The 20,874-nt window shown below is 38.2% G+C and overlaps 1 protein-coding gene across 1 annotated transcript in view; it reads left to right on the top strand.

Moving 5' to 3' along the window:
- Positions 1–16,980, top strand: part of CTTNBP2NL (CTTNBP2 N-terminal like) — a 47,937-nt gene extending 30,957 nt beyond the window's left edge. The window contains exons 4-6 of the mRNA XM_063105308.1: positions 8,000–8,230; positions 11,662–11,769; positions 12,872–16,980. Of these exons, the coding sequence (XP_062961378.1) occupies positions 8,000–8,230; positions 11,662–11,769; positions 12,872–14,353 (1,821 nt within the window). The 3' untranslated portion in view covers positions 14,354–16,980. The remainder of the gene's footprint in view (positions 1–7,999; positions 8,231–11,661; positions 11,770–12,871) is intronic.
- Positions 16,981–20,874: the final 3,894 nt, after the last annotated feature.

The raw sequence follows: 20,874 nt of genomic DNA on the forward strand, positions 1-20,874 counted from the left end.
TTTTTTTGTTTTTATTTTGGAGTTTGTTTTGGGGGGCTCGTTTTTGGTTGTTTTTTCGTTTTTGGCTTTCACAAAATCTTCACCATCCCCCTTTCTCTGTTTTCTTTCCAAATTGATAACTCTGAGTTCTTTTCCCTTTAAAAATCTCTTTCAGTCTCTTGTCTTTCCTTTTCTGGCAGTATCTTCCATCCATAGGACAAATGGCTGCTTTCTCCACACCAGACCTAGAGATTATTAAAGGAAGAAAGTGCTGAAACAAAGTATTAGAGATTTAGAATAGGTTCTATTTCATATGGGATTAAAATGGGAAAAGGGCTCTTGGTTATCTCATTTTTGCCTGGTGACACTGAAAGTTTCTAATATTGTTGCCACCCTTCAGAATAAAAAAGGAAAATCTCATGTCACAAAAGACAACTCCTATTCTTCTGATTCCCATTTAGTACACTTCTATTACGAAGATAAAGGTAATCTTAGGTTGAGATTACTTGGAATTAATAATAGCAGTGGTCAACTTTAGCATGCTTGATTTCACTGTATATTCAGTGCCTTCCTGTAGCGATGACCATTGCCAGTTCGTATTTAAAATTATCATTAAACCTCTCAGAATGTTCTTATAGCCCCACCTTTTACTTTTCAGCCTTGGCTTCTTTACTTTGCCCCCATTTTGTTCTCTAAAGAAGAACGATACGTCTTTAATTTGAGTCCCAATCTACCTGTATGACTGCTGGTTGAAACTGAATAACTAGCTACCTCCTCAACCTAAGGCTGCAATGACAGTAGAAAATGCCACCTCTCCATCTTCTGATATGTGACATGGGGCCTGTTTTTTCTCTGAATATGTTATCATAGATATTCTGTTCTACCTCCAACTGTCATTAGGATATGTGATTACATCCTACTGTCCTTGCTTCTGTTCTCCTGCCCTGACATCGTACTCTCACCCTGGAGTGGTTCTCTTAACTATTACTAGTCCTCTTTTCCATTCTACTTGTCTCTTAACTCCACCTACCCCCACTTCCACCACAAACTTCATATTCCTGTTATTTGATAAACATTTAAATGTGAAAATTTTCTACTTCTCAGCCAAGCTAAGGGACCTCTTCCCAGGACCTTATGTTTGAGCAGCTTGTTTCTTGCCATGTTTCCTTGTAATATCGGTCTGTAATTTAAGAACCTTGTTTCAAGCAAATTTTTTAGAGTTAAGGCCCATCCTACAATTATACAGCTTCAAATTCCCTTTCCATAGAATCCCCTAACTGGAAGACAAAGATATCTTTTCACATCTTATTTAGTAAGCTCTTTTTTACTATTTTAACCCCAAAGTTAGTTTCTGCACTATCTATTAATACATAGTGAGTGAAAGAACCTAGGCACATCTCTGATAAAGAAGTTTTTCAAGTTCATAAGGTTAACTTAAAGTATCACACACAGTTTTAGTCTGTGGCCTGGGTCTCATTGTGTAATACTTCAGAGGGAGTTTGGGGTTGTATGGGCCTTCTCCACCCCCACCCCCAACCTCATGGTGTTTCCTGTGATTCATTAAATTGCTGATAGTCTCATTTATCTGCCAGAACCCACCCACTTCCAGGATTGGCCTTTTCCTTCCTATTCCTTATGAGTGTAAACTCTGAGTCTTGGAAAGTTTTGATCAAATAAATTGTACTTGGTGTTCCTCTAAACATTAATGATACTATTTAGAAAACATTTAAACAAGTAGAACCTGCTTGTTCATTGCTACTGTTAGGCTTTATACTTGTCTGGCAAATTTTAAGCTACTTGAGGGCAGGGGAGTACATCTTATATAGTCAAATCTATATTCCATATCATCACCCATGTCATTTAGCATACATAGTACCCAGCAAACATTAAGTATTCAATAAAATCATTAAAAGCATGTGTACCCATGAATCATCCATATATCCAGGAAATTTTCCCAAACTTTTCCAATGATGTTTTGGTTGTCTAACCGTGATAAAAGAGAGATGTATTTTTTTTTTACATTTTGTATATTTGGTGTTAGGCCAAACCTCTCCTGGTTTGTAGCCTTTTTAACATTTGTTAGTTTAAAATAAAACAATAATACTGATTATTTATCACTTCTGTTAGAATTTACATATTTATTGTAGCTTAAATTGTTTAAAATCATAAATTCAGGAGTCAGACTTCTTCAGATTTTCATTTTTTTTTTTTTTTTTTTTTTAAAAAGATGACCGGTAAGGGGATCTTAACCCTTGACTTGGTGTTGTCAGCACCACGCTCACCCAGTGAGCCAACCGGCCATCCCTATATAGGATCCGAACCCGTGGCCCTGGTGTTATCAGCACCGCACTCTCCCGAGTGAGCCACAGGCCAGCCCAGATTTTCATTTTATTCTAGTGTTTTTCATACTTTGACAGTAAAACGTTATTTTAATTTACACCTCTCTGATCATTAATGAGTTGAGAGCACTTTTTCATGTTTTTTTGGCCATTCCAATTTTATCTTAGGTCTGTAATACTTCTCTATTTTTTGTGTATGGTATGGGGTAGGCATCTTCTCATTATATTTTGAGAGATGTATGGACTCCTAAAAAAAAGAGAGATTAAGATCTAATACACCATTAAAAATTATACCTTTTTCAGTTGGAACAAATGTACCACTCTGGAGGGGATGTTGATAATATGGGAGTCTGTTTATGCGGGGGGAGGGGGGGGCAGGGAGTGGCCACAGGTATATGAGAAATCTCTCTACTTTCCGCTCAATTTTACTATGCACCTGAAACTGTTCTAAAAATTGTTTTTTAAATTATCCTTTAAAATCTTTCATTTGTGTTCAGACTATTCTCCCTTTATCAGTTCATAAATTTGTTTAGTATTGTTGAATTCCTATGCACATTTTCTTCCCAACCTCAAAAAGTTATTCATGTGGACCCAGTCCAGACTGTATATACAGTTTGTTTCAACTACATACCTAGACTGAAAAAACATAACAAAAAGACAAAAAAAAAAAATTTTTTTAATTTCAGTTTCATTAGAACTTTTCATAAGACTGTTTAGATTTGAATGTTGAAGTAACTACATTATGCTGTTTACCCATAATCTTAAACTATCAACAAGCAACCTATCAGTTAGAAGTGCCACACTTATAGCTATTTGTACTAAACTTAACCATTTTTAGTCTTGAATAAGATTTAGTACACTTCAGTCAAATAGTAATAAATGATCATCTGTTCTTATAAAAATAATTGCTTTTATAAGTATCCGTGGTTTGAAGTTGACTCCAAAGGGAATTCTACTTCAAAGTCAGTTGAAATATTTTTTAAATCATGAAAATTTTCTCTCTTTACTCTCATGTTAAATTTTTATCATCTTTATCCAGAATGATTGCTTTTATTTCTGGTTGTTCAGGCAGCTAGTTATACCTTATATCAGGGATTTCATGGTGTGAATTATTTGATGATTAATAGATTCAACTCGTATATGAAAATTATTCCTTTTAACATGATTTTGGTAGCATTAGCAAAAACCATCTTGGAATCATGTTCTTTTGTCTTTCTTGTCCCTGGCATAGAGGTATTCAGATTTTTTTTAAAGTCCCACAATGTTTTTATATTGCTTATTACTTTTAAAAGTATCATTTCAGAATTGCCTTATAAATGTTAAAGATGCATCCTAATCTACTTATGGTACCCGCCTGAGTCTTGAAAATAAAACCTTGTAGTTGAATATAATAACTACTCTACTTGAATGTAATTAAATTGGCCTTAATTCTTCATTAGATTTGGAATAACTTTTCATGTTGGTGATAGTCATCCAAAGAATAAAGAGAGATTGATTTCCTACTTTAAGATTAGAACATAGTCAAAATAAAATTAAAAAAAAAAAAAAGATTAGAACATACACACATGGGCACACCCACACCCACCCACCCACAAACACACACGTTACATTGGGAAGTGGGGAGGAGGTTAGGAATAATGCAGCGAAAACTTTTGGTGAGTATGGCAGACGACAAGGATATTCTGTGATTTTATTTTAAGCTTCCAGTACTGGTATATTTTATTCAGCCTGTGACAGTAAAAAGAAATGAGTAATAGATGACTAGTATGTTTTGTCTGCTGTGATAACAGCCTTTATCATTGAATCTGTCTAATCAGCCAATTAACTTCCTGATGTCTAAAGACCATAAAGTTTTCTGACAATGTAGGAATTTCTGTTCAGTTAAAGTGTGCGTTACCACTGAAGTAAAAATAATGCAATTCTAAGAAATCAATTGATTTAAATTTATTTATTTATTTATTAATGGTGGCTGGCCAGTACGGGAATTCAAGCCTTTGTCCTTGATGCTATAACACTGTGCTCTAATCAGCTGAGCTAACTGGACAGCCCAGAAATTGATTTATTTTAGCTTTATTACTGAATCCCCCCCCCAAAAAAAAACCCCTCAATTCCAAAATTATTTAAAATTTCTGGTAAAATAGCTGAAATATTAAAGCATTAAAATTCATCCTTGATAGTTGTGAGTATAGGAATGGTCTTTAAATTTCAACCTGAGATATAAATGATAGTGGTAGTATATCTAGTCATTCACCTTGTGGTAGCCAGCCTTTAAGATGGCCTTTAACAATCCCTACCTCCTGATATTCACACCTTTGGATAGTCCTTTCCCACATTTAGCAGTGTTGGTCTGTGTGACCAGTAGAATACATCAGAAGTGATGGTATCTCACTTCCAAGATTAGGTCATAAAAGACACTGAGACGTCCATCTATGTCGATCTCTCTCTCTCTCTCTCTCTCTTTCTCTGTCTCTTTGGGTCACTTGCTTAGTAAGAAGCTGGCACTAGCAGGGAACCAAGGCTTATGCCAACAGCCACCTGAGTAAGCTTGGAAATGGATCCACCAGCCCTAGTCATGGCTTCAGATGACTACAGTCCTGGCCAACAGCTTGACTTTGCCACCTCATGAGACCCTGAGCCAGAACCACCCAGCTAAGTCCCTCCCAGATTCCTGACCCCCAGAAACTGCGTGAGATAAAAAAATGTTTATTATTTAAGCTGCTAAGTTTTGGGTGATTTGTTATATAGACTAGATAACCATTACACATATCCATTAAAGTTCTTCTTTTCATTCTTTAAAAGCATTTGTTTTTGGTTATTGTTATTATTTGCACTGTTAAAACTGTAATCCGTACAATTCACCTGACTGAGTCATTATGGTTGAAAAATACCATATTCTGTCTCCCATTTCCAATCCAGTGTTTGGTATAGTAAGCACAAACTTTGAATTCACCTTTCCTATATTTGGCCCCATATTAGAATGTACTTAAAACAATAGCTGTGTGACAGGGAGTCTTCTTCAGGTTATACCACAGATCTTTTTCATTTGTGGGTGAAGCCATCTATTTTATATAACTTGAAATTACTATGCAAGTGATTATGGAATTACTATGAAGTATGTCAAGAGAAAACAGACAGCCTAACTACTGTTCTCTCTTAGACCTCACCAAAAAAGCTCCTTGTTATTACTTGTAACTCTGCGATGCTTATTAATTATACAGGATAATCACAGTGTGGGTTTTAAAAGGTCATATTTTTAGGATTAGTTAACTATATACTCAAACCTGAGAGACAGCTTCTCAGCAAATCTGATTTCAAGATCATGAATTGTAGTCCCAGCTCCTACTGTCCCACTCTACTTTCTCCATGTTCTGAAAAGGAAATCGTCATAAAAAAAATACTTGAGTTTATTTTTTCTATTTCCTTTTTGCCCTACTGAACCAATTTCAGTACCAATAATTATTCCTTTACCATCACTAACCATACAGAAATGGTTATCATAAGTTAGAAATATGACAGTTAGGAAAGTGGTATTTCAACTACTTAAAGAGACTTTTTCTCTTGTTTTCTTGGTCTAATTGTTTTTCTAAACATGGATTTACCTTAGGACATTAATAGCCTCTAATAGATATTTTCATTAAGTCCCAGATTATCAATCTCATGTTTTTATAGCTGAATTTGAAATTCTTGGTAAAAGGAAAACATTGAGTCCCATGTTGTTTGACATCATTGCTTTTAAAATGTAACTAGCTTTTTTGATTTACTTTCACCATGATTTAAAATAATAATAAAAATGGCTGTTTCCGAAATTGATCTTTTATTTCTCCATCCTACATGGACTCAATAAAATAATTATTTTTCAAGAGGATAAGATAATTAGAGGTTATTTTGAAATTTTACTGAGAATTTCCTTTTTAATTTGGAGCTGAAAAAAATAGTATTCTGTCTTTGACTCTGTCTTTCAAACCTCCTCCCCAACCTTAATTCTTTCCCTCTCTCTCTCTCTCTCTCTCTCTCTCACATATAAACACTTGTAATAAGGTTAGAAAGATAATTATCAGCAACTTAAAGAAACAAATGGATTTCTCTCTTCATTTTTTCAGCATACAAATATCATCCAAATGTTCTAATAATGTCATAATTTAAGATGGTTGTAGTTAAGCCAAAAATAAAACCCAAGGCTTCTAACTCTCCTTTGAACATTTGCCAACTGAAACCAACACAAATTCGTAGCATGAATGTTAAATGAAGAAGGAGGCATCAGATTTTCAGCATTGAAACATACTTCAGTGTTAAAGAAACTCCATGTTTGCTTTGTTTTCTTGAAGTTTCTTTTAAATTAAAGCATAGCAGTTGAGTTGTGAATTTTTCTTTCTTTTTAAGTGGGCTCCTGTTTGTGGATGGCAGTGCTAAGAAAATATAACTACTGATAAAATAGTTTTTTAAATGGGTAAATGATAGCAGTTTTCATAACTAGATTTAATTAGAAAGCTTAAATAGTATAGTACTGTGCTGTGATTTTTAGGAAAGTTTCCTCAATGCTGTGTTAACACTTCATTTTTTTGTGAAATGTCTCAAGAAACTTTTTTTTTTTTTTTGGTTTTGGTGATTGGCCAGTAAGGAGATCCGAACCCTTGACCTTAGTGTTATCAGCACCACTCAAGAAACTTTTTAATATCTGTGTAGTAATTATTAATGTCACTCTATTCAGGTGCATGTAATATATAATGCTCATATGAAGTAGTTGAAACTCTTCTTTGCAGAGATAAGAAAAGAGGAATTCCTAAGAATATCTTTACACTTACCTTCTGACTTGGCACCCAGACCCAAAGCCCTAAAGGAGACTCCCGAGCATACCCTTCTCACACTGTCTCTCCCAACCCTAAAGTTCACCAAGCCCTGAAGGGGACAAAAGGGAGGATGGAAGGTAGCAGCTAAACAGACTAGGTGAGGGGGTGGAATTTGGCAGCAAGTAGAAGGGATTTTCTCTACTCCTCTGGTTGTGAGTGCCTCTACCTTCTTGACCCATCAATAACTGAGTGAAGTTTCATATGTATAAATCACAAGTAGTCCTAGTTATAATGTGATCGTACTTATTTTTAGCATCCTTTACACATCTGCTTGCACCTTTTAGGTGTCTAAATATGTAAATTCATAAAATTATAATGCTTAACATATTTTAGAAATGCAAATACCATAACACAAAAAAGATAAGCTATAACTACTGGTAATATTAGCATTCATAAGCAGAAGCAGTAAGCATGGTGGTTAAGGACACAGACTTAGGAGCCAGACTGCCGAGGTTTAAATCCCAATTCTGACAGCCTGCCAGATGAGTAACCTGGAACAAGTTACATAACCTCTCTGTAATAGTTTTCTCTTCTGCAAGTGGAGATGATAGCACCACTTTATAGGGTTATAAACTTTAAATAAGTTAATATGACTGTAAGTTCTTAGAACAATGTCAAATACATAGTTAGCTCTATATAAGTATTTGTTCTTATTATTATACCATGCCACCTTTCTGATGTTTTTATATTTAGATGGTTCAATCTCATTCGTAGTCATCAGGTTACATTTATGTTAACACCACCACCTTCAGTGCATAACTACTAAATAGCAAATTCCCCTCCTCAATAGCTTTTTTAAAAAAGCAAAATGCTTATTTTTTTTCTCTTTCCAAGGCCCAACACAGAGATACTTTCATTGAAGAACGCTATGGAAAATATAACATCAGTGATCCTTTAATGGCTCTACAGAGAGATTTTGAAACACTAAAGGAGAAAACTGATGGCGAAAAGCAGCCAGTCTGCACAAACCCACTCTCTATTCTTAAGGTGGTGATGAAGCAGTGCAAGAACATGCAGGAGCGCATGCTGTCCCAGCTGGCTGCTGCTGAGAGCAGGCACCGCAAGGTAGGTTCCCCCAGTTACAGTGTGCAACAGAAATTCTAGCAAAGGCTTTCAATAATGCCTGGTACTTTCTTGTCAGCTGCCAGTTTTCACAGTAAGTCAGTTGAGGCATCTCACGGGTGTCAAAAAGCTCCTTAGCTTACATAGAAACCAGGAGATAGAAAACAAAGGTTAATCCAAATGTTAAATTTAGGGAATGTGACAGACACATTATTTAAGATAGCATTCCTTTTTGATATGTCACTCCAAAACACTTGGTATGTTTTTTCAGCTCTTGATCATACAAACTTTGGCAATAAACTGAGGTTTGGTCAGCCTTGTAGCTGAACGGAACATTCTCTGTTTGCTTACTTAAGTGATAAGTAGAAAGATTAACAGGTATTTGGGGAATGCCGTATGAGAGAGAGAGAAAGCAAGAATTTACCTGACTACAAATAGATAGAAGAGAACTCAAAACAAGAAAAAAGAAAAAAAAAATAGAGAATTTACCTGACTATAAACACAAAAGGTAACAGATTATTTTCATTTATTCCTAGTTTTAAGTTTCATTGCATTTTTATTGCTCATGAAACCATAACCAGTCCCTAAGGTTGTTTACCTTAAAGCTGTTCTATCCTCTTAGGAAAATATGCATGTGTGTGACTGTGTTTGCTTCCATGTCTGATAGCTCTGACAGCTCTTAAGTTAGGAAGACAAACCTGTTCTTTCTTCTGTCTCTTCGTATTGGAATTCTAGTCCTTGTGAATTTATTCTCCAGCTTGTCATTTACTGCTCAGATCTGGCCTGTTAAGGATGCTTGTCTAGAATCTGCATTTTTAAAAAACTGTCAGTTTAGATTTATTCCAGTGGGGGAGAGGGGTGGCAGTATCAGTGCATTTCGTAGGAAACATTTGAATCTGAACAATTGGGTTAGCAGCTGCATGATTTGGTAAGCCTTAGTTTACTTTTATGGCTACCTGCATTAGAGCCATCTGCTTAAATCACATCTGATAAATTGCCTAGGCTCTGGGTCTTGCCCATGATCTTTTCTTTCCCTTCGTAGAGTCCAAATTAAAGGCCAGAGTGGTATCTTCTTAACTATGGGTGGGCCTCAGATGTTCTGTGATCCCCCAGAAAATATACAGAATGTCAAAAGTTTATGCATTTTTGTGGGAAATGAATTTTTTCCATAGCTTTAATCAAATGTTCAAAGTTTCTCAAGGCCCAGAAGTTTAGCCTCTGGTATAGAATGAAGCAATCTGAAAACATTTATGCCCCAATTTAAAAGCTGTCAGTGGGTTGTAGTTAGTTGCCTAAATTTTGGGCGCTTTTGCATAGTCCTTTAAGAAAATCTTCACAATATCTTTGTTTGATAGACGGGCTTTATTTCCACTACATACATGAGGTAATTGAGTTGTGTTGAACAGGCTGACTGTCATGCCCATGGAAGGTATAGCATTGGGACAACTTGTGTCTCTAGGTGATAGGGGAAGAGAAAGAAATTAAAAATAATTCCGAATTCCTTAATGCTATATTTCAATGTAAAATGCTTTAAGTGAGTATTAAATTTTTGAAAGCAAGCGCCTATCTATTTAAGTGTTAAAAAGTAGAACATTGACTTTGTTAGAAATCAAGTGGTACCTAGAGGCTTATAATTAGGGTGCTCATAGTCCCAGTTTCCCTGAGAGTCCCCATTAATTAGCCTATCACCTTGGCATAGTTATTAACACTACCCTCTTTCACTCAGAAATGTTCTGGTTTGAACAGTAAATTACATGGTTAATCTGCTCATAGTGAAAAATAGTTTCCTAGTTCACCTCTTCCCATTAACCATCCTCCCCATGATTCAGAGGCAACCACTTTTATCTTTTATCTTTTAGCCTCCATGTCTCTAAATAATATACTGTTCTCTCTTTATCAATTTTAGACATTTACATTACTTTCTTTTATGATAGATGCAGATTTAGTTATCTTACATCCTAATTCCCTTTCCTCTCCACCCCTTACCATCTTCCCAAAACAAATGTAATCCCTTTTTCTCACTCCCATTCTCTGTCAGATCTGGTATTCCCAAATCCTGAGCCTGTCACATTCTGTTTCTTCGGAGTATGAGCATTTGGCTTATGCCTAGGCAGTAGATGATGGCTGCTAACATTCTATATGCAGGAATCAGGGTGAGCGGACACATAATTCTTCCAAAAGTGCAGATGTTGAGCCAGTCCTGTTTTCTATCCCACATTTCACCTCTACTCTGCACTACCTCCAGGTTTCATCTCTTTGGGACCCTTCAGGGCAAACGGCTTCCTCCCCCATACTAAAGTAGTTACCATTCCTCCAGCCTCTTTCCTTCTTTGAAGTGTTAAGATTTCTTGTCAGCTAAAGTCTCTCTCTTTGTCTTTGTGAGTTTTTAGTCTTTTCATTCCATTTCTGTAATTACAGAGGGCTCTCGAAAGGGAGAGGAGATGACCAACCACCTTTAGCCAATAGCCTATCTTTCTATTAAATTGAAAAATTAGACTTTTTTAAAACCAGAGGAAGTCCACCAAAATAGTTTCATTTTTATTTTTAAAGGAGGGTTTCATGTCCCAGAAAATTTTCTTTCTCATTCATTAAAATTGTTAGTGAGGAGGAAATAATGAGAAATGTCCATTGGGATGGCAGTGCTCTACCCTGGAGATCTGGACCAAGATGCCTAGGAAGCATGAGCAGAAGCTACTAAGTAATCCATTGTCATTCAGAATATTGTGCAGTAGTAGGCAGGATTATGTGGAAAATGTCTCTTTAAATTTGTATTCTCCTTAAAATTGGGCTTAATCCTTCGGCACCAGGATAAATAGAATAGGGGTAAGCAGGTTAATTAAAAGGCCTTATGAAGAATCTCCACTTAAAATCCCAATAATTGAGCCTTGCAACATGCAGGATGAAGTCACAGAAGTCTTTTCACCTTTTATCTAACTATCTAAAATACGTATATTATTAATTAAGCAAGGCACAGTTAGGATGTCAGCTATTTTAAATGTTTAATTTCAGGCTCCCTCTGGTGCCTCCAGAGATTTGAGCATTGAGAGGAAAACCTCAACTTTCAGCTTTCTGTGGTCTTGCTCCATCACCTGTACCCGGCACCTAGTCACACCAAACTGCCTTCAGTTTCCTGGACTTTCTATTAGTTGTCTGAAACCTCCTCAAACCCTACAGCTAATTATTTGCTCTGTTCTTTCTGTTTACATACCATTCTGTAACACACTTCAAGTAAAGTAAATGTCTTATTATTTTCAGCACATAACTTGCATGTCTTTCACCCTCTTGGTGGCCCTGGCTAGGTTTAATTTGTTTAATTAATTAATTAATTATTTAATCTCTGGAACTAAGGCGCTTAGTAAAACACTTAGTATTGGTTGTATTACAAGTGTGACTCCTTGATATTTGGAAATGATTTTTTTCTTAATTCCTTAAAGGTGATCCTCGACCTCGAGGAAGAAAGACAAAGGCATGCACAGGACACAGCTGAAGGAGATGATGTCACCTACATGCTGGAGAAGGAGAGAGAGAGGTTGACTCAACAGGTAATTAAGGTAGAGGGATTCACGGCAGCATTTGCCTAGAATGGCATTTCTCAAAATTATTCTGCAGTATGTAAATTAGCGATGCTCAAAAAAAGGGCTTTATGGTTAAATAAGTCTGGGAACTACTAGATTAAACAAAGTTAAACAGGTTTCTAACTTTAAATTTGTTAGAACCGTTAGAATGCAAAAGGACATTGTGAGTCTTCAAGAACAAAATAGGGTATTCTGTGTTTATAAAATCCATGTTTGCATAAAAAAAACTTTTTTTTGACATAGATGACACTGTAGGACTGTCATTGCATAGAACACACTTTAAGGAACACTAACTTGGAGTTGTAGCTCTCAGACTTTTTTTGATTTGGGACCCCCAATAAGAAATAGATTTTACATTACAACCCATTATATGTACACACATACACACATGCCTGAAACAACAATCTCATGAAATAATACATAACCCTACTGCCTACAATATAAATTGATATATTCCCTTATATTTCATTTTTTTAAAAATTCTAGTCATGGCTCACTAGATAGGTTTCCCCATTGATTAATGGGTCTCAATTTGAAAAATATAGACTAAAACAGTTCTTTCAACCCTTTGCCTCTCACTCTCTGTGCATTAAATAGGGTAGGGAAGACAATTAAAACCGACTACATTTGTGTAAAAAGTATGATTCAAATGTAACTATTTGTGTTTGTTCATTTTTAAGACCAGAGAAAATTATTACTGAAACTTTAAAAGTTTTGATTTCAGCAGCATTCATCACAAAATCTGGTTTATATAGCTTTCTATTTTCTGTTTTGATTGGTTCTAATGCCATGAACTCTCCACATACCTAAACACTAACAACTCTGAGACAATATAAGAACTAGAAGTGCCTCCTAAATCGTCAAAGACAGATTAAATCATGGTGTGTGTTTTTTGTGTTAGGTGTTGTAATACTTCAGAAATACTTGATCTAAGCACCATGGCACATGGCATACATGGTAATCCTACATACCAGAGAACAGCCGACAGGACATTCAGTCATATTTTTTTATGATATCTTTTTGCTTTCTTAACTCTAATCAAGATGTATGGTGGATTTTTCTTTTTTAGTTGGAATTTGAAAAGTCCCAAGTGAAAAAGTTTGAAAAAGAGCAAAAGAAGCTCTCTAGTCAGCTGGAAGAGGAGCGCTCTCGCCATAAGCAACTCTCCTCCATGCTCATGCTTGAATGCAAGAAAGCCACCAGCAAGGCAGCCGAAGAGGGACAGAAGGCAGGAGAGCTGAGCCTGAAGTTGGAGAAGGAGAAGAGCCGAGTGAGCAAACTGGAGGAAGAGTTGGCAGCTGAGAGGAAACGAGGCTTGCAGACTGAGGCCCAGGTGGAGAAGCAGCTGTCAGAGTTTGACATTGAAAGGGAACAACTGAGAGCAAAACTGAACCGAGAAGAGAACCGGACCAAAACTCTGAAAGAAGAGATGGAAAGTTTGAAGAAGGTAGTGAAGGACCTAGAGGCTTCCCACCAGCACAGTATCTCTAATGAGCAATTGAAGAAACCAGTAACTATGTCCAAAGGCACAGCAACTGAGCCTCCTATGCTAGTGTCTGTATTTTGCCAAACAGAGAATTTTCAGGGAGAAAGAACCCATGGGAGCAACATAGCCAAGGTGACAAACACTGCGTTGCCTGGTCCCACCACTTCTAATTTCTCTTACGCAAAAACCAATGGCCATTGTGACCTAGAGATACAAACTACCAGGGAGCTGATAGCAGGCAACAGTATAGAAAACCAAGTGCCTCCACAAGAGAAATCTGTGGCCTTGGCCCAAGAGAAACCAGTGGAAAATGGTGGGTGTCCTGTGGGAATTGAGATTGCAGTCCCAATGCCCAGTCACCTCCCTTCCAGTGGGAGCTCACTGTCTCCCAGCAGCACTGCCTCCTCCTCTCTCACATCCTCTCCTTGCTCTTCACCAGTACTAACTAAGCGTTTATTGGGGTCATCAGCTAGCAGCCCTGGCTACCAATCATCCTACCAAGTAGGGATCAACCAGAGGTTCCATGCAGCTCGGCACAAATTTCAGTCCCAAGCAGATCAGGACCAACAAGCCAGCGGTCTGCAGAGCCCTCCATCCAGGGATCTGTCCCCCACCCTCATAGACAACTCTGCCGCCAAGCAGCTGGCCCGAAACACAGTCACTCAGGTGCTCTCCAGATTCACTAGCCAACAAGGGCCAATCAAGCCCGTTTCTCCCAACAGCTCTCCCTTTGGTACAGACTATCGAAATCTGGTTAACAGTGCCAATCCAAGAGGTGACACCAGCCATTCACCTACTCCAGGGAAAGTGTCCAGTCCTCTGAGCCCCCTGTCTCCAGGAATCAAGTCCCCTACTATCCCCAGAGCTGAGAGAGGAAACCCTCCACCTATCCCACCCAAAAAACCTGGCCTTACCCCTTCTCCATCTGCTACCACTCCACTGACCAAAACTCATTCCCAGGCCACCTCTTTGACCACTACAGACGACCTTGCCAGCAGCTACTCTTCCAATGCTGTCGTAACCAATGGCAAGGATGTTGAGATACTTTTGCCTACCAGCAGCTAGTCCCTAGGCAGGAGTCTCCACATTTGACATTCCATCAGATTTTGTCCAGGAGCTGAGTCAGACCATTGAGTCAGATTATGTTATTTATTTTGATAGCAGCTGAAACCATCTGTATAATACATTTAGTGTATTTCACCTTTTTGTATTTTTTTAAGTAGAAACTGAGTAGTTTGAATTTTTATGGCTTACATCTTTGTACTGAAGCTAGAAGGGCACCTCTATGATGTTTCAAGCTCAGCAGTCACCGTCGTGATGGAGAAAGCTAATTGGGTATTAGTGGTGATTTGCTGTCTATTTTGGGACTAGAACCACTCAACCCTCATTTTGAATTACGCAGAAGTGGTTCATGCAGATTTTTATTCCAGATGAACATATTTTAAAAGTGCCTGAAATAAGACTGCCATATGAATGTGATTCTGCAGTGAAAACACAAAACGGATCATTTAATTGCAGAAAATGAGATCCTCTGTGAATTCTGAATATTTAAAAACAACACTGCTTTTAATCCTCCTTTAGCTTTGTGTTCTGAAACCAGGCTGCATAAGTAGAATGGGAATCCTTCTAAAGGTGGGTGTGAACTCACCACAGAGCTGAGCTTTATAGAGCCCCTGAGAAATTCTCCTGAGCACTAAGCAGTGAGGGTGCTGATTTTCTTGTACTTTTAAAAAATTAAGTCACTCCCAGTTTCCTGCTTAAGTTCTTGAATAGAATGAAATCACGTCTCCATTCAAAAAAATGTCTTCAAGCATCTACTGTTGTGTAAGGAACTTCTGATTCTGATTGCTATTATTTGAATAGGAAATGGTTACTCATTCTGTATAAAAGTTCTTCAACAGAATGAAATCTTTATTCTGTAATCAAAAAGCAATAACTTAAAACTCACTCTCTTTGTAATATAAGTCAGAATTATACAGGTTTTACCAAATTGTTACATTTATTCTCCAAGCTGCCAGCACTTGGTGTCTGTATCTGTGGAACCAAACTGATTTTTGCCTAAATGGAAGTACATATGTATCTGTATAGATAACATACCCTTTTACGTGTTTAACATGCACACACTTAAACACATAAATATTAGTGTGATTATATCTTTGAAGTTTGCAATATAGCATAAAGGACAAGTAGAATTGCACGTTAAGATTACCTACCAAAGCAACTAGATGTGGCTGGGACCCAATCAGTTAAAAGAGGAATCTTGTCTACAGGGAGATGGGGAAATCCTACATGAAGCTCAGGTCTTTACCATTATAAAAAGGCAGAGCTAAACTAACCCCAATGTTATAAAACTCAACTGGTCATATAAATGAGTGAAACAGGTCTTCACTCAGGTGGCATAAAACAGTGGGAGCTGTAGCAAATTGAAATGCGCAAGCCCCATTTAAAAGGGCCACCCCATTCAGCTCCAGCTACTTGATGCTATGCAAGAATGCCAAACCAGGGTTACAAGCTCTTTAAATGTTTAGGAAATCCAAATTTTCATGAGAAACATTCCCATTTTTAAATATCAAGAACTGATTGAAAAAAATTGTAAACATTGCTGGTTAAAACAAATACTTCTACAGCTGGAGTTAGCTTGCAAGCTGCCAAGTTGTAACCTCTTTAATTCTAGAAACTTCTGTCATTTTCAGCATAGCGAGTTTCTGTGGACAGAAGCCTCCACACTTTACAACTGTATCGGCTAGTACAGCTGACAAAGTCCATAGAATATAATGACTATCCCCCTCTTCCAAACAGGACTGTCTGCAACCCTGCTTGGTTATATAATTTTGTGTCCACAGGGAGAGAGAGGCCTTGGTGTCCTCATATGTTCTTCTAACCAACATCTGTCCAGCAGCCCCTGATCTCCTACTATAATTTATATGTTTCCTCTTAATCCAATATGAGTTGATGGGGGAGAAGCAGGTAATGGAAAACATATAAATCACAGTGGAGTATACCAGCACCTCCACAGCTTGTGGTTTGATTAAGGCAAATGCATCAAAAATAAAATGCTACTAATGCACCAGGATATCTACCAAAATGATGTAGGGGGTATCTTAAAACATCCAAAGCAATCATGCATTGAACTTTACTCCCATGCATAGCTAAAGTGAACAGTGTTGATAAAATAGCTGAACTTTATAAACAGGAGGGGGGGCTACAGTGCCAGAGTATTATTACCTCTCTTGCTTTAAATGGTAGTCTTAAAAGTTGCATTGTGCTCTTCCTTTGTTTTGGAATAGATAAATTATAGAGAGAAAGATACTGTAAGGAAGTTTATTTCTTAGGAGGTGCACTGAATAATGTATTTCTTTTACAGTGTAATATGGGGATGGGGATATGCAAAAAAAAATGTGTATTTTTGCAAGTTGCCTATCTTCTGACATAAATAAGCACAATCCTGATACTATAGATTAGTATTTAAGTTTACTGTAGATTATGTGTGTGTGCTAAGTAAAAGTTCCATGATTCACAATTTTGGTATTAACCCATATTGCAAAAGCTGTGTTACTGTTCAGCCGTTTATAATGATGTGCAGCATATAACACAAGTATTAACTGGTCATTAACATTTGCAAAGCCAGATGTACCATGCAGAAATCTTCGTTCATTTTTATAGCAGACTACATTAAAACAAGTTAAATTTTACTCTCTGGGAGAAAAATAGTTTCATTTGTACAAAGTGAAAAATGTTGCACAATTTAGGCATATTGGGGAAGGAGTGGGTGATGTAGAGGGAGAAATTGATCGTCACTGAAAAACCAAATGAAATCAGTGACCCATCCAAGTTAGACCCGTAAGGAACAAGAACATTGGTTTTCTTTGGAACCTTAGAGCTGGGAAAAGCCTTCACAATAATCAAGTCTGTAATTTTTAAACCATTTGGGGGTTCTGGACCTTTTGAGAATTTTAGAAAAGCTGTAGACTATTATCCCCAGAAAAATGGATATGCCTATATACAAAATGTGGTTGATGGCTTCACAGGATCCAAAGGCCCTGAAGCCATCCATGACTCATGTACTTCGGTTTAAGAACGCCTGATCTTGTCCTGCCCTCTCATTTTACAAATGACTAATGCATCCCTTGTCTCTTAGTCCAGTGCTGTTGCTGCTGCGCTGTTAGCAAATACAAGTTGAAGCCAGACAAAATCACGTGAAAATCCTTTGATGTACAAAAGATGGTCAGTGTGGATGTTTATATATCTTAAGTTTCCAATATTTAAGCCAATTAATGATCATTTCAACATATACTAGCTACATCCATTTTCCCATAACAGCACCCCTGTCAGCAATGCTGCTTTGTCAATTTGTGTTTGTGGGTGTATGGATTTGTAAAGAGCACTTTTGATGCTTAGTCCTTGAAACAGAACTTCAAATGTCTTTTAAAATGCTGGCTTCAAAACAGGATGAGTCAGGGGTGGGCAATAAGTGTTGTTCCACAGGTATAATTTTTAATTTATTTGCTATAAAACTAGTGGCGAAAACTTGAGAACCTGTCCACCCACCCAATTGCGTATCAATGGCCAGTTCATTAGTAAAAGCTAATGAGGAGCAAGATGGGTAGTGGTTCTCAAACTTTATTGTGCGTAAGTATAACCTGGGAAGCCTGCTAAAAATAAGTGTTTCTGGTGATTGGGCCTAGAGGGAGTGCTGGTACAGGTGGTCTGAGGATCACATTTTGAGAAGTAGTGCTTCATAGCCCTCACCTGTTCTTTCACAACAACTTATTTGCTTCTGATCTAAGGAGATGTCTAAAACTCCTGAAACTTGTTTGCCAGAATGTCAGTGATATTCAGAGTCAAGAGTGCATACTTGGGTACCAAGCACCATGCTAATGATTGTGCTTACATAATACCTTACTAATCCTCACAAGGGTGCTGTAAGATATTATTATCCCCAGTGTACTGATGAGGAAGTGAAGGACAGAGTCTGTACAAGGGCCTTTAGTAGATGATAGCAAGGATTTAAACCCTGGTACTTTGTTCTCTCACTACCAGTATTTCCCAAACGAGAATCTCCTGGGGCACTTGTTAAACACAGATTCTGGGCTGGTTGCTTACCTCAGTTGGTTAGAGCATGGTGCTGTTAACACCAAGGTCCAGGGTTCAAGGCTTATACCTGCCACCAAAAAAAAGTAATAATACAGATTCCTAGGCCCCTCCCCTGGCACTTCTGAGTCAGTAGGTGGGGCTAGATAAGATAAAGTGGGTCTCTAGATAAGTGCCTTGGGTGACTCTTAAGATGCAGCAAGTTTAGAAAACCATACTGTTGCACCCCACCCTAGAAATGGATTATCAGACCTAACCAATGCCAGAAGACCTTTATCAGGTCAGATTAAACAGAACAAAAACAAAACATCTCTCGTTAATTCCCCTCAAACAACATATGTTTCTTAAGTATCTAAGGTATCCAAGGTAGTTATTTAGGAAGACGCAAGTTTAAACCTGTTCCTGCCTTCAGTACTTACAGTCTAGTTGGAGAAACAAAATATTAACACATAAAAAGTTATGTAATGTTCCCCGAGATAGCAGTTTGACAGAAACGCAAGTGAGTTTAAAAACCCATCTGGAGTTATTGAAGGTGGTCTTCGCAAAAGCACTGTGGTAGCTCAGAGGTAATAGAGCTCTTTGTGGGCGAGAAAAAATTAACCAGAAAAGGAGCAAATGTCTTTTTCTCTCTCCAGTGCATGATTTGCCTGGAGTTGTGCAGTATCTCCCTGTGTTTGCTTTATATATCAGTTGGCTTGTCTTAATTCTGCTTGAAGTCAGAGACAGGCACAAGAAGTCCCCAAGAGCTGAGTCCTGATTCAGAGAGACTGACAAGACACCCTTATGTGGTTTCTATAAGAATTGGAGCTGGTGTAAAGAAGGAGCTCCCAGGCCACAGCACTCTGTAAACCATTCTCCAGTCACTTGAAGGGAAGACCTGGGAACATGCCAAAAAAGGCAGGTTGAGAAAGGACCTTGTCAAAATGCAGCATTACCCATAAACGTCCCCTCCTACCCATTGCCATTCTTCACACCCTTTAAAACTATAAGCAAGTGAGAGAAATGAAAATTAAGCTTTGAAAATAATAAATGAGTCCTGGGACACTTGTGACTTATTTCCTTGGAGGGATGTGAAAGCAGCGGGTACTCTTCTCCCGGTAGTGTCAGTGTTGCTGCTGTTGTTAGAGTGGAAGAGCACAGGGAGTATCATGTGGCTGTGAAATGACTGGCTCTTAGAAATTACTGAGAAGTGTCAAAACAAGACTGCTCTTATCCCCGGGGAGCCACCTACTTAATCTGACAAGAATACTACTCACTAACTCAATGTGGTAGACACTAGGATATGACACCCAGGTCCCCCTTCATGAATGGAGTTTTCTCTGCATGCAGGAAAAGCTGACAGTAAATGGCCCTCAGCTATAACCCCTTACAGGAATTGCCTTAACTGAAAGAAAATCAACTTGACTAAGATCACATCTTCCATGGACAGCTCATATCCAAAGACTGGTTGATGTGGAGTTTATACTGGCCCCCTTGTCCCATATCAAGAGAACTCTGAAGGGTCATCCCAGCTTCAACTCCCCCTGTAGGGTTGGCATTGGCTGAGACCTTTGTTGAGACTGTATTGCAGCTCAGCTTCTCCCTTTGCCCAATCCTGCTTCCTTCCCACTTCTGTGCCCTAGGTGTGGATACTAAGGGCACTCCCAAGTAAGCCTCCTGCATCCTAATCCCCATCTCAGAGTCTACTGTTCCTTTCGGTCATGATTAAGTCCTCTAAAGAAGAGAGGTCACATTTTCTGAGTATATAATGCCAAGTTCTCAGGTATTTTACATACATATGATACTTCATTTAACCAACATACTAAAATAGGTAGATTATCCCTATTTGACAAATGAGGTAAGGCCTGCCAAGATACAATAAATTGCCCAAGGTCCTACAGCAGAATAGAGCTGAGATTCAGTGTCACAGCTGGGATTCAAACCCTGACCCATTTGGCTTTCAAGTCCCCGCTCCTTCCACTGGCCACACTATACTCTTAAAATAGTAATAATACGTTTGAGGAGTTTAGAATATTAGCTTATTTTCAGTCATATTCCTAAGTATGAATCCACTGTTTAGCTAGTTTTCTTGTGAGACCTTCAGCTAGGAACGGGATACTGAAAGAACTGGGTTTTGGTCAGGAGAAAAGGGAAGGATGATTTTCTTACACACATGGAGTCATCACATGTTAGAGCTAGAAGGAAGCTTAGAGACCCTTGATTCTAGCTCCTTCATATTACAGATGAGGAGAATGAGCCCTAGAGAGGCCAGGTGACTTGGCCATGCTTACATGTTGAGCTCAGAGCAGAGCCCAGACTGTAAGGTCAGTCTGGCTCTCTCATTCTGCTTTAGCCAATCGCTCTTCCCTGAGCTGACCTGGGACCAGCAGTTCCTAGCCCAGCCCTGGCTCTGCCCTGGGGCCCTCCTTCCTCCTCTCACCTGCTTTTCTCCACAATGTCAGGCTTTCATCTTGTTCACCCAAGCTGCCCCATATTCCAGGCCTTGCCCTCTGCCT

This window comes from Cynocephalus volans, chromosome 8 (assembly GCF_027409185.1).
Source record: "Cynocephalus volans isolate mCynVol1 chromosome 8, mCynVol1.pri, whole genome shotgun sequence".
Classification (NCBI taxonomy): Eukaryota; Metazoa; Chordata; class Mammalia; order Dermoptera; family Cynocephalidae; genus Cynocephalus; species Cynocephalus volans.